Source organism: Rhipicephalus microplus, chromosome 5 (genome assembly GCF_043290135.1).
Source record: "Rhipicephalus microplus isolate Deutch F79 chromosome 5, USDA_Rmic, whole genome shotgun sequence".
Taxonomy (NCBI): domain Eukaryota; kingdom Metazoa; phylum Arthropoda; class Arachnida; order Ixodida; family Ixodidae; genus Rhipicephalus; species Rhipicephalus microplus.
The window spans coordinates 145,418,165-145,433,236 of NC_134704.1; the positions used below are offsets into that span (position 1 = coordinate 145,418,165).

Here is a 15,072-nt window from a genome sequence, read left to right on the forward strand (position 1 = left end):
TAGCCACTAGACCACCACGGCGGGGCTTAGGGGGCCGGCAAGTCCCGTCGAGACGGTCCATGATGCGGCGAAAGTAAGGGTCAGCACGTTCGTGAGATAAGAACAAACTACACTCGCTTGGAGAAGTTGAGTCCAAAGTATTTAATGACGAAACATGTAGGGAAGAGACGGCTGAAAGCGTCTCGTGTGCGGCAGTGGCGGGTTTGTTAAGCGGCTCCGAAGAGAGCGGGCAATGCGAAAGTGCGTCGGCGTCTTGATGCTTGTTTCCCGACTTGTATGTGATAGTGAAGTCGTATTCTTCTAAGCGAAGAATCCAGCGACCAAGGCGGCCGGACAAGTTCTTGATTGTCGAGAGCCAGCACAAGGCGTGATGGTCCGTAACTACAGTAAAGTGGCGGCCGTGGAGATAAAGGTCGAATCTTTTGTATCGACCATACGACCTCTAGGCACTCCTGTTCGATGATGGTATAACTCTTTTCAGCAGGGGTCAGTGCACGACTGGCGTATGCGACGACTTTCTCACGTGAAGATTTGTCTCGCTGTAGGAGAATTCCACCAATGCCTCGACCACTAGCGTCTGTATGCAGGAGCGTAGGCGCGGTTTCGTCGAAATGGCAGAGGACTGGTTCGGATGTGAGTGCCCACTTCAGTTGGGCAAACGCCGCTTCACATTCAGGAGACCACACAAAGGGGACGCCTGATCCGAGCAACTTGTGCAATGGTGAAGCTATTGAGGCGAAGTCTCGAATGAATCGGCGAAAATAAGAAGCGAGGCCGAGAAAAATGCGCAAATCTTTGGCTTTTTCAGGACGCGGGAAGTGTTGGACAGCGGAAATCTTGTCAGGATCGGGACGAATACCGTCCTTGCTTACGATGTGGCCTAACACTTTAATCGTCTTGCTCGCAAAACGGCACTTCTTGGTGTTCAGCTGAAGGCCTGCGTTTGCAAGGCACGTAAGAACTTCGTCCAGTCGTTGCAAGTGCTGAGGGAAGGTTGACGAGAAAATAACCATATCGTCTAAATAGCACAAGCAAGTCTTCCACTTCAAGCCTCGTAAAACTGTGTCGATCATCCGCTCGAATGTTGCTGGAGCATTGCAAAGGCCGAATGGCATGACGTTGAATTCATACAGCTCATCTGGTGTTGAAAACGCTGTCTTTTCTTTGTCATCTTCGTGCATGGGTATTTGCCAGTAACCTGAACGCAGGTCTAGGCTTGAGAAGTACTCAGCACCTTGCAGTGAATCCAAAGCATCGTCTATGCGCGGCATGGGGTAAACATCCTTGTGGGTAATCTTATCAAGTGCTCTGTAGTCCACGCAAAATCGCACGGAGCCATTTTTTTCCTTACTAAAACAACAGGGGATGACCGAGGACTCGCGGAGGGACGTATAATGTTCCGTTGCAGCATATCGGCTACATTTTGTTCAATGATTTCACGCTCTGATGAAGAGACGCGATATGGTCGACGGCGTACGATGGAAGTGCCATCGGTCTGGATACGATGCCTAATAATGGACGTCTGCCCCAGAGATGAGCAATGGGCATCAAACAATCTGCTATGCTTTTGTAGCAAGGCAAGCAACTCATCTGTCTGTGAAGAGGTCAGTTCTGGACTAATAGTCGCAGCAAGAACAGAAACGCTTGGTGAACGTCCAATAGAAGGAAGATCAGAACACGCTGGCATAAGCGGGACAACAGAGACAGGTTGAGATTCAGAAAAGCAAGCCATTGTGGTGCCTTTAGGAATGAGAATTTTCTCAGAAGTCTGGTTTGTAGCGTAGAGAAGTTCGGAGCCATTGTGCGATCGCGCTAGACCTGAAGCAAGGGCTATACCTTTTGCGAGACAGCGTGCAGATGGTTGGACAAACACGTCACCAGAGTCGATCACATTAGAAGTGATGGCAACTATCCGCTGATGACCAGGTGGTAGCTCGGTCTCTGCAGCAGTGAGCAAGCGAACGGGCTTGTCATCCGCATACAGGGCATAGTCAGTTTCCATCATATGAACAACATTTTCTCGACAGCAGATGAAAGCGTTCGCCGTAGACAGAAAATCCCAGCCTAATATAATCTGGTGGGCACATGAATTCAGCACAGCAAATTGTACAAAATGAAGAATACCGGCTATGAAAACACGAGAGGTGCACATAGCGGCAGGTCTAATGGCGTCCCCTTGAGCAGCGTGCAGTGTAGGTCCATCATAAGGGGTGGTGACTTTTCGTAGACGTGAGCACAAAGAACGATCAATCACAGACAAAGAAGCACCAGTGTCTATTTTTAAAGCGTCCACGTACACACCTTCTATTAAAACAGCTATCGTATTATATGGACGCACTGGAGGAATTTCTGTCTTTTCGTTCGATGCAGCTTTTTCTCCAAAAGCTGCAGAGGTTAGTTTTACGGGCGTTGGTTGGTGAATTGCGAGACAGGTCGCAATGGAGACGTGGAACGGCGGAGGGGTGAGGGTGAGCGGCGTCTAGTAGAGCAGTAGGAACTGGTTGGCTCAGATGTCGCAGTTGGAAACGGTGAGCGGCGTAGCGGCGGATCATAAGGACGACGTTGGAAAGCGTACCAGCTTGTCCCATCATCCCGTCCGTAGGTGTGGAATCCACGATGCTCGTCCTGCTGACGCTTCCGACAGACGCGTGCAATGTGGCCCCGATAGCCGCAGTAATAACAGATCGGATGATGCGGCCGCCACGGTGGGTGAAAGGGCTGGCTAGTCACACTCGGAGTTAACGAAGCCAGCGGGACAGGCGTCGAGTGTGCGGGCATCGTTTGTACCACGGGTGGTGAGCCAGCGAGGACTTCTGCGTACGTCGGTTGGAGTCGAGGTACTGGAGACTCTACAAACGCTGGCCCGGTCATGGACGCCAACTCCTCTTTGATAACATCCCAGAAAACAGTGTTGGAGGGGGGAGGTGGACTCGGTGTCATTGAGAGGCCGAAAGATTGCAGCTCTTCCCGTATAATCGCCCGGATCATGGCACGCAGTGAGGCATCAGTCGTGGTAGTGTTTTCAGAGCTGTCCGGCGGTAACCGTTGGGATTCAAGTTCCTCTAGGCGTTGGCACGTGGCAACAACGTCAGCGACTGTAGTCGGGTTTTGAATGACCAAGGCATTGAACGCGACCGTGCCTATCCCTTTCAATAGATGGCGAACTCTCTCTGATTCTGACATGGACGTGCTGAAACGGTGACAGAGAGCAAACACATCCTCTATGTACGATGTGTAGGACTCACCGCATTGTTGCTTGCGAGAATCCTGTGTCTTCCTCGCGAGAACTGAACGAACCGCCGGGGTGCCGAAAATTCGGCGAAGCTGATGCTTGAAGCGTGTCCAGTCCGTAATGTCCGTTTAATGATTGAAAAACCATGTTTTCGCTACGCCTGTGAGGTAGAAAGAAACACGGCGAAGCTTGGTAGGATCATCCCAGTTGTTAGTGGAACTCGCTCGATTGAACTGGTCCAACCAATCGTCAACATCTTCACCTCGAAGGCCGGCGAACGTGGGCGGCTCACGCTGGTGCGCGGTGATAATCCACGATGAATAGGCCGTGGTAGCCGGGGCCGTGGAGGTAAACGCAGAAGCGCCGCTTGGCTCGTCCTGAGGCATGTTACCGGACACCTGGTACAAACGACGACCTGAGCGCAGCTCCAGGAGGCAGATCGGGCTGCGAGAGGTACGGGGATCGATACCCCGCACCTCCACCACTTGTGATGTAACGGTGAAGGCAACCTTTATTAGGCCTAGAAGACACGATGAAGCGACCGCGCCCAAGGCACAGAACTCAGTTAAGCCAAGTCCCCACAGCAGAATAAGATGGCTACCACTCATGGTGATGAATATGTGTAAAGATAGATGATGTGCTTAATGAATGCCTACAGTATTAATATATTGTCATGTTGCTTCATCGGTAGCCTTGTTGTTAAGAATATATCAGTGTTCCTGATACATGTAATGGGAGGGTGCATCGAATAGGCGGATCGGAGTTATAATTTTGGTCATGCAGTGTTTTATGCGTATTTTGAACAATACTGATCATGGAAAGCAGCATGTTTCATTTCCTGAGAGCGGAATCGTACCTTTTTTGCAATCTGTATTGGTACTGCTTTGTTATCTTGTGCGGTGTATGGAATCTGTACTGGCATCCACCAAAATCTTGATCTATGGCGCTTTGTTCGCTTTTGTGAACTCGCTAGGCATTGGAATGAAAAAAGTGACAGCTTTGCCGCAAAGGCTAAGAAATGAATGTGATAGCAACAAATTGTAAGATCATGCACCAAATGGAAAGCAAATTGAAACGTGCCCCGCGTATCTTACGTGCAAATGACGCACGAAACCTACTGACAGGTACAGATGCACGCGAATAAGCGTCTCAGTTGTTACTTCGCTGTGTCTGAAAAGCACGCGCTTTTCGCAAACGAAGACTGCAATGATTGCAATGACCTTTGTGTGCCCGGTAACTACAACAGTATAGTATCACAGGACTGCATGGCGAACATAAATGACAACCCGTAAATTGAGAATCGTGACACGCATGTCTTGATTTTCATGTTATTACTAATCATGACTACACACCACGCTTATGATGCGCTGGCGATCATTTCGCTAGCTTCGCATATACCAAATTTGGTGTTACGTGACCTCAATAGATGACGAAGGTATATGACTGGTGCAAACATGATAATCGTCCCATGCATGTCATGTAAAACATGACCACATGCTACGCTCATAGCGTGCCCGCAGCCGTTTCGCTCGCTCCACAAATACCAAATTTGGTATCATGTGATACGTTCTAATACACGATAAACGTAAACGACAAGTCAGAACATGATAATTTTGATATGCGTGTCTTGTAAAACTTGACTACTTGCTACGCTCATAGCGTGCTCGAGGCCGTTTCGCCAGCTCCACATATACCAAGTTTGGTATCACATGACGTGAGTAGACGACGAAGGTAAATGACACGTCCAAACATGATAGTCATGATATGCGTGTGATGCAAAACATGGCTACATGTTACGCTCATAGCATGGTCGCGGCTGTTTCGCAAGCTACGCATATCACTTCGCGCGATGCTAAATTTGGTATCATGTAACGGGAATATACGACGAAGGTAAATGACACATCCAAACATAATAATCATGGCATCGGAGTCATGAACGCCATAATTTACGTCCGCCTCGTAACGTTGTGGTCATTATAAAGTGACATATCAACCTTAATCATTCGTGCTTCGAAAATCATCGATGCCCACAATACGTGGGATGTGCTAATTTTCTTTTTATGACTGCGAAGTTATACTCGATATGTCCTGCTGGAGTACTGTCCGTTTCGGCGGCAGTTGGTTAGCTGCATGTCAGCGATCACCACAATCACTTTTTACGGTTCTTTTTCAGCATCATCATTTCGATGTCCGGACGTTTCAACAAATATCGACACTAATTCTCTTCAGCGCAATGAACGCAGGTGCCCAGACGTCTGCTTTTGGGCGTACATCTCAGAGGTTGTGCATAAATTCTGATCGAAGGCACGGTTAATTTGGACTCTAATGGAGTTGTGAAGGTTGACACCCACTCGCTGCATCGTTCCTAAACATTTGGGACACGTTTATATGCAAGTTAAAACTTGACAAGTTCACGTTTCTATAAATTTTGCACGGCTTCTTTTTACCCTAAGAATGTGCTGGTGGGTTTGGTGCTTGGACGTGGTTGAAAGCAAACATTACAGCTCACCACTTTTCTATTTTTAGTGGAAATGAATGTCCTCTGCTCAAATGAATTATGGACGACTTTTTTAGATGGACACATCGAGAATAGCTCCCAACGTACTTTTCTCCAGAAGTCAGAAGGGCATTGCTTGTCCCCACACTGCGGCATCCTCCAGCCTTGAAGGGCTTAATGCACTTTTATCCTTTTAGTTTTTTACCCGATGAAGTACGTAAATAAGGGAGAAGTAAATGCACTGAAGAACTTGGAACAATATACAAGCGTGAAACACAGACACGTATGAAGAGATCGTATGAAAATAGTAAGCTGCTCGCCTTAGATCGTTATAACATTAAGACTTGTTGCTATCGCATACACTGCTTCACCCTTTCAAGGAAACAGTTTTTTTTTTTCAAATTCACGGGACACACAAATTTTGAACCCACCCCAATCTCCCTCTCGCCGTTGATGCGCCGTCACTGGAGAAAAAACACCTGCGCACCGCCACTGGCGATTTTGGGAACGAAGCACAGGTCTAGTCGAGAGATATCTTGATGACATTACTTGTACAGTACAACCAACCTACTAATTATCATAGGGGCCGTTCTATCGCTACCTACAATATTTGCATGGTCAGAAAGTATGAACGAAGTTTGATGTTTTATTATTTTTTTAATATTAAACGTGTTATTGTTAAAATGGCAATATAACATATTTTTCTGCTGACAAATGTACTGTGCAAGAATACAAAGCTTTTCCACACGTCTAGAGCGGCCGTAAATGTAAGAATTCTTGGATTTGGTTATTCAAGTCAAATTCTTTATTCCCTCCCTTGAACATTTACAGACAGCAGAAGCGCACAAAATGTTCTCAGACACAGCTTGACTGAGCTGTGACAGCAGCTTCACAGTAGGGCTAATGAAATAACAGTAATAATAATTTGTAATCGCGCAAGTATACAATCATCAACAACTACAAAATTGAACATACAATGTAGTACATATATTGTTGAGTATACTCTCAATATGCTTGCCATTCTTTGTGTGACTTTCCAATTTGTTGCTATAGCATTCAATGCTTCGACTTTGCGGCAAAGCTGTGAGTTTTTCATTAACACGCTTTTCGGCCAATCGAAAAATTTTCTTGTTTAGGCAGCCCTCAGAAACTTCAGAAGCTGCACTGATGCTAATGCATTTTCGAATTTATTTCCGTTGTTTTTTTAAGTAAGTTGTTCTATTACCAGGCGCATGATTCGACTGCAACGAAAATTTTCAAATCTGCACGAATGCTACGCACGCCCTCTTCTTGTTGTTATACCGACTGCGTCGCCTTGTATTCGCTACAATCGAAACCATCAAAAACTTTTGTTATGAGGCGCTAACAATCAAAAACGCTGCTGGAGCATGCATGTCATTTTTATGTGCCCTCATGGTGAACCGACTGATGCTTCTGATATTGAAAAACGTCAAGATAATTGAGGTGTTAAGCATGCTGCTGTAATTATTATAGCCACCCTGGCCATACATATGTAAAGTAGCAAATTTTTCACGAAATTTGACAACAAATGGCGACTTTTGGTGACTTATCGCTCATCGTTTGGCGAATTTTACTCGAACGTCAGTAACAACTCCGGTTCGTACCCTAACTCACGCCTCGGTTTCTTTTTTACAAATTTACAGGTCGGCCACACTTGTATGCTACGCCCACCTTTGGTTCTGGCCGACTAAAGGTGGACCTAGAGAAGGCATTCTTACCTTGTACTTGGAAAAAACATCTAATCAGGCATACATAACTAAATTGAACACGATGTCATAGTTGTAGCAATTGAAGGAATCATTTTCATGTTACTTTTGAAAACAGAGATGTCGACTTGACCATCTCATTCTGGTAACTGTAAAACTGTAACTGACGAGTTCAAGCAAAAACGATGAACAAACCTTCTGGCATATATATCTAGGTGAAACGGGGTTTATTGACGTGAATATATAGCGCTTGCACAGCAGGACTATTCAGCGCGAGCGGTTGGCCCTAGCGCTGTGATTTCTAAGTCGGTTGCTGCCGCCCGCTTTCAGTATCAATACCATTCTTTGCAAGTGCTACTTACGCCATAAAACCTCGTTTTATAGTGGTGGAGATGCGGGGTAGAGGGTACAAATTTTTACGCGTAATATCGTTGAGTCGTCTGTAATCCAGACATAATCTAATCGAACCATCTTTTTTTCTGAAGAGCACTACAGGCGAAGACCAGGGACTTGAAGGGGGCGTGATAACATCGTGGCGAAGCATGTTATTGACTTGCTCCGCAATGATATATTGCGTTCTGTTGCTGGTGCACGGTAGGGGCGTTGTCGCAAAGGAGTATGCGTTACCGTGTAGATACTGTAAGTGATGGTGTTGGTTTGACTCAGTGGCTTCTGTGGAACGACAAATTAATGTATAAACTCCCGAAGAAGCGTTATTTGTCGTGCTCATTAATCCCGAGGGAGCTCGCATTCGATGTAGCAGTTGATTACATCGAGAGAGACGTCATCCGGATGGAAACAAGGACGTACAGCATCGAACTGAAGCTTTGGGCCAGTGTCATGGAATTCAATGGGAACGATAGAGCGTTCGTCTACTGGGTGAACGCGACCAAGTGTCTCGTGATGGTGTAAGGTGAGAGGACATAATCTGGGATTGCGAACAAGTCTTCCCGTTGCATCATCATTGGGAGGCAGAATGGCATATGACAGAGACGTGCCATGGCGATGACTGGAAATGGCAGACGGAGTGAACGTAACAGTAGTGCCAGAAAGGTCAGTGCGGTCAACAGGGACAATGACTAAGAGAACGATGGTCAGTGTCAGTGGCCACATGAAGCTTGCCAACGCTAAGTCGGTCGGTGTTGGCAGACGGGACATCGGCGAACACAAGTTCCACCTGAGCGCGAGCGCATTCAATTACGGCGTGGTGGCATGGCAAGAAGTCTCATTCGAGTATTACGTGATGCGAACAGGTGGCCAACATTAGAAACTCGATGTGGTACAAAATGTTTGAATGGTGACTCCAGCCGTACACGCTCTCAACGGTCGAATTCGTTGCGCTCTCGCTGTACTAACCGAAAATTCAGATGGTGGCGTCATGACAGTTTTCGGCTCATGGCACACATGGCAGCTCCGGTATCAAGAAGGGCGAGAGTTCATAAAACTCCGATAAACACTTCCAGAACGTTGGCGGGGGACAGGCGAGTACTTGATCATTGTGACGACGACGAAGCTCGTGCCTCCAGAGCCGTGACAGTCAGTTTTCCGGTTCTCGTCGGTGACGGAGAGGTGGCAAAGAATTTTGCCACCTCTGCCACCTCTTCGCGCACATATCGTTTGATTTTCGGTATTAGTATTTTGTGGTTTCTGCCGAGGGTCAACGCCACGAGAGTTTCATCCGCGGCCGCTGGCCTCCATGTCATGACCCGTTGTTTACGCGACTCCTCAAAGCTTGCGTCCTTCGGTCCAACCGAACAATGCGTAGCTTAAAAGCACCCGGGGAATTCCGAGTGGTGCTTGGTAAACCAGAGACTCGCTACCTCTTTCAGGTAGAAGGGCACATATTGCAGTTTCGAAGGGTCGTCCCATTTGTTGCTTGCGCCTACCCTTTCAAATGTCGACAGCCAAACTTCAACGTTTCGTTCATCGGTATCGTCGATAAAAGGTGGATCGCGCACGCGTAGCGCAGTGGGCACGGTGATCATCGGAGGCTGGCGCATACCGTGCTTGATATATATATATATATATATATATATATATATATATATATATATATATATATATATATATATATATATATATATATATATATATATATATATATATATATATATATATATATATATATATATATACATCGTTTTTACAGAAGAAAAGGAGAGAAAAGTGCCACCCGTAACTGTCTGTTCTCACGAGGACACCTCAACAGGTCGGCACAGGAATGAGGTATAAGGAAGGATAAGATTGGAAAAGAGAGAAATAAAAGGTGAAGGTCATTCGATATGCTTCGTCAGCCATTTCTGGGGAGCCAGGTAGTTTCCTGTTGCAGGGTTCTAGGTTGAGTTACCCCGCACCTCCACCACTCAGAAACGGGGTTTAGTGGCGTAAGTAGCACTTTCACAGCAGGTCTATTCACACTGAAAGTAAGCGGCGACAACCGACACAGGAATCACGGCGCTAGGGCCAACCGCTCACGCTTAACGTATGGCTAAAGAGATGGCCCACTATGGCGTATTCTTCCCCCTTACACTAGCTAATAATTCCTGTGTTATATCCTCGACATTCTACTAGCAACCGCTTATGTAAGTAGTCGTAGAATTTGACGAACAAATTAATTCAATGTCATGGTGCGTGCTTACTGACATGGCTATTTTGCTCTTGCAGCGTACGTCTTTGTGCACGAATGGGCCCATTACCGGTACGGAGTCTTTGACGAACATGGCTGGCGGGATGACGAAAAGTATCCACTCACCTACTGCGAGGAGGATCCTGTAATACGCTAGTGATTTTTATCTGAGGTGTCACTGTCAGTTAGGTACACTGTCGTCCCTTATGAAAGGGAACACGTAAGCGCGTGGCCTGCGCTCTGTGGTGGCTGCCTGCAAGACCATCATCAACCAACAGCAAAAAAAAAAGACGTTGGCTTTTGGCGTCATCTATTGGCGAACAAAACAACCAGTTAGGTCGCAGGACAGGCCCTACAAGATACAGTACGCAGCCGTTGAAGAGAGCAGGTCAGGCTATCGCGTGTTCCCTTTCATAAAGAACGACAGTTTCATAAAGAACGACAGAACGATATTTGCTTGTAAGATCTCCGAAGCAAATAATCATAACTGCAGCATTTTCTTTCGCAAGTTGAAGAGTTCGAAATGCTGTTTGTTACATACTATCCACTTTCTGTATTTTTCGCAAATTATGTAGGTCCCATTGGCACTGTGCCTTGATCAACATTTCTTTTTTACTACGTATAAACTTTCATAGAATCATGGTTATTATTTTTATTTTTGATTGCAGTACAGCCATCGCAATGCTGGGAACTAGAAATGCACCATAGTGCTTATAGAGTTCTGAATGCACCACATTTTTTTCTTTTTGTTACGCTGCTCGATTGTAAATTACATAGTAACAGCTATAACGTCGAAACACCTAGCATTGACTGCAAACTCGAGCAAAATCGTCATTTGAAGCCCGAATATATAAAACTGACAACGAAACTCACAATACCAGCGAAGCTATGATGACCACTGGAGCACTTTCAAAGAGTTCTATTGAAGTTGTTTACAGAGAAGCTCCTTCCTATAGTTGTTCTTCAGCTAACGCTAAGGTGCAGCACCACATTACGTGTCATCAGCGATCTTTTCAAGACATTATCTGTGATGACGGAAATTATCCCTGACGAAACTTCCATAGAGTCATTGCCCCGCCGCGGTGGTCTAGTGGCTAAGGTACTCGGCTGCTGACCCGCAGGTCGCGGGTTCGAATTCCGGCAGCGGCGGCTGCATTTCCGATGGAGGCGGAAATGTTTTAGGCCCGTGTGCTCAGATTTGGGTGCACGTTAAAGAACCCCAGGTGGTTGAAATTTCCGGAGCTCTCCACTACGGCGTCTCATAATCATATGGTGGTTTTGGGACGTTAAACCCCACAAATCAATCAATCATTGCTAAAAGCTAGGAAAAAGTGCACACCTGAGCAAACCAGTCGTAGAAGTTTGTTTTACTTCCTTTACAAAAACAAGGAGCCAGAGCAAATGACCACAAGGGCCTCACATAGTGCTCACGCTCCTGTTTGCAATCAGCATCAGCGTCACAAAATACAAGTAATACATGACCCACTATTACACTCTTACACAGTTACAGTCGGAACAACAAACAATGACCGGTGACCAAAAAAAAACAGTGACCGTAAGTGCATACTCGGACAGAAATGGACTTATCAGGGGTACCCTAAAAGAAGTTAGTTGTGATCGTGTTGGATAAACTAAAGTTATTTTTTTTGGTGCGACGTATTTGGTCTGACCACGGCAACCTCCAGAAGCAGTTATGGACGCCAAAACTAGCAGAAGTTCACAACTGAAGCACTGTATTTAGCATTTACTCTCCCTCAATTTCAATTTTCTTGAATAGCGTTTACACGCACTAGCACATCAAGACAATTTTGCAGTAGCTTAAAAGAAGTTAGTTGTGATTGTGTTGTATAAACTGCAGTTATTTTTTTGGTGCGACGTATTCGGTCTGACCACGGAAGCTGCCAGAAGCAGTTATGGACGCCAAAACTAGCAGAAGTTCACAACCGAAGCACTGTATTTAGCATTTACTCTCCCTCAATTTCCATTTTCTTGAATAACGTTTACACACACTAGCACATCAAGACAATTTTGCAGTTCGCTGATGCACCTTGCAGTTCGCTGATGTTCATGTTTTGCTAATTGCGCTTACCTTCTGCTCACTCAGGTCACAGGACTCCGAGAACTCAAACTGAATGCGTGCTCCTCAAAGTTTACCTTCGACTTGACACTGGACTCTGGAGATTCGTGCCCACTGAACAAAACTACATGTACATTTCATGAAAAGTGCGTTATGCGTATCAAAACAGACGTGACAGATACTGTGGAATCATCAATCATGTTCATGCCGTATGTCGCCAACGTGAGTACCTTCCATTATTTGAAGCAAGCTTAATTGGATCATCCAAGCTTTGACACTTCCCACAAAAATGATTGCCCCTGGGCCACAAAGGCAGGAATTGCAATGAATCTCGGCGAAAATCTATTTCAATTGCTTACACGAAAGCGCAGTTTTATTTTTCTGGAGAATTTGGACGAAAACGTCATTTTTTTGTCGTATGAAGAACAGTATTTCTGGGCTGATAGAAAAAAATTCAGTAATAGAAAAAAATTGTGCCATTTCTCAGTGAAAAGCAATGCTGCCTTTGTAGATCTTTAATTGCATGAACTGCATGTGACAAAAAACAGTGCTAACTAAATGAATGAATGAATGAATGAACTCTGGAGATTCATGTCCAACTAACAAAACTACAATAAATAATTAATGAAAGAAAATGAATAAATAAATGTTTGAATCAATAAATGAACTGACAGCCAAAATCTCAGTTCTGGAAGTTTCTTTCGTGGAGATTAGCTACAACCCCTAACCATACTACACTACGCTGTCTCCGTATTTCTCTACTCCCCTCTTCATTTTTTCTTTTGTTTTCAACACTTGCTAAGCAATGACTTGATAGCTGAGAGTAAGCATCCTAAGGGGTACAGCGGTGCAGCTGTTGCTATGCGCCGCATTGCCGTCACGTGATTGCTGAGAGGGGGTGGGAGATACCGCAGCTAGCACCGTTGCAGGTCATAGAAGGATGAACTCGACTATGAAATATTAGACAGTTATAGTGCACCATTAGCATGATAGCGGAAGTTAAGAGAATAGCGTTACCATGCAGAAAAAAGTCGTTGCGGAGAGCGCCCTATAGTTTAGCGGGATAGCGCTTACGTGGTTTACGTGCACCATCTGGGATGGTGGCACCACCTACCAAAGGGTTAATGAGTTGAAGAACAGTGACAAAAAAAAAAAACGACGAGGATGTTTGCCTATGTCACCGCGCGAAACCATCGTACAAATTCATTTTAGTAATATTAATTGTAAATAAATTTTAACCACGCACTGATCGCGAAAAAAATTTTGTTGCAATTTTTTTACATCTATTTTCTAGTTAGGCCTAAATACATTTGAAACGGGAAGCGATCTCAACAGCTAAGCTAACTTATTCGTAATACTCAATCATCGAAGCCAACTGGATGCAAGCGAAGCCATTTTTAGCTGTGGTTTACTGCGAACAAAGTGAATCTATCAACAAGTACGCGAAAATCACTTCGGAGCGGGTGTCCAACAACGCCGACGTGTGTTACGTACAATGCATACACCACGCTAACACAGTAACGTTAATTATGAAAAATAGCATGCGTACGGTTAGCGGTACGGGTCACGTACGTTACTGCGCATGCGCACTTCGATACCGCTATCCCGCTAAGCCCGGTAAACTATGACTGTCTATTAAAGTTTTTCGTCTTAAAATGAGACAAATAAAACGTAACGTATTACTCTCAGCCGTGCATTCCCGGGTGTAGTGCAATGGTTTCCCTACACCGAAAAAAGATTGGTACGATTGTTCGACGAACGACGTAATTTGGCTATATAATGCCAATGAATATTGCAGGTAAGCCACTTTTGTGAATCCACTAACGGAGCACGCCAGCACAACCCATACGCACCCAGTGAGCAGAATGCGATCTGCCATGGAAGATCCACGTGGGAAGTCATCAGCGAGAACGAAGACTTCACTAAGTATCTATGGCTCTCTCTCTCATCTACTCGCCTAACTTATTCATTTGTACGCACATCACCGTACCGCTGTAACATTCTTCTGACAAACAACTGGTTCTGATAAGGTAGAACGGCGCCACTGTTCACTTCTTTAGAAACCGTATATCCGTAAAGGCACTGCTATTCGGTTTGACAGAGGCGCAGTCCCGGTGATTTGACGGTAATTCGGGTGATATGTAAAGGTTTTGATTTTTTAATTTTCTTTAACTGTATTCCGGCGCAATATAGATAAAGAAGTAAGCATGTTTGGGTATTCTCTAGCATACCTAAACAAAGCACATTGCTTGGCGAAAATTATTTACGAACGGAGAAAATTGAAGTAAGAAAGTCATCCCGAAGAATCTTCGAATAGATCAGTTAAAACAATTATCTTAAATGAGATTTAACCAAGCGAACTTATCATTGCAATAAACTACTTTAATTGCTTTGAGGTAAACTCAAAAGAAATTAAGAGAGTCGAAAGTGCAGAAAAGAGTTATGCGATTCCCAAATTTTCATTTAGAACATGCAATGAAGAGATACCTTTTCGAATTCCAGTCACGTAACAACAGGAGTAAATTAAAACATCCAACACCTTGGCTTAGGCTCTGTCAGTAGAGCCACACACCATCAGGTAGTAAAGATATGTAGAGTGAAGCCCCGTGCAAACTTTGTAGTTATCAGTCCCTAGAAACTCACCCAGCGGAGACGAATAGCTATCACGTAATCTAGAAACAGAAAATAAAGCTTGCGTTTACCAAAGCATGATAATAATGTTTGAGCTGTTACATAAAAAAAAAACTCGATATGATTACGAGAGACACCGTAGTTGAGGGCACCGGAATCTGGTGTCCTTTAACGTGCACTGATATATCATAGTATAAAGGTTTTTGTCATTTCACCCCCACCGAAATGAGGACGACGCAGCCAGCTATGGAAAGGCAAATGATAGGTGTAACTTTGAGAGAC

At 45.0% G+C, this 15,072-nt stretch overlaps 1 protein-coding gene across 1 annotated transcript in view; it reads left to right on the plus strand.

The window, feature by feature from the left end:
• LOC142817587 (uncharacterized) overlaps positions 1 to 14,740 on the plus strand; it is a 33,489-nt gene extending 18,749 nt beyond the window's left edge. Inside the window, exons 5-7 of the mRNA XM_075894637.1 lie at positions 10,121 to 10,227; positions 12,187 to 12,381; positions 13,958 to 14,740. Coding sequence (XP_075750752.1) covers positions 10,121 to 10,227; positions 12,187 to 12,381; positions 13,958 to 14,185 — 530 coding nt within the window. The 3' untranslated portion in view covers positions 14,186 to 14,740. The remainder of the gene's footprint in view (positions 1 to 10,120; positions 10,228 to 12,186; positions 12,382 to 13,957) is intronic.
• The last annotated feature ends 332 nt before the right edge of the window (positions 14,741 to 15,072 follow it).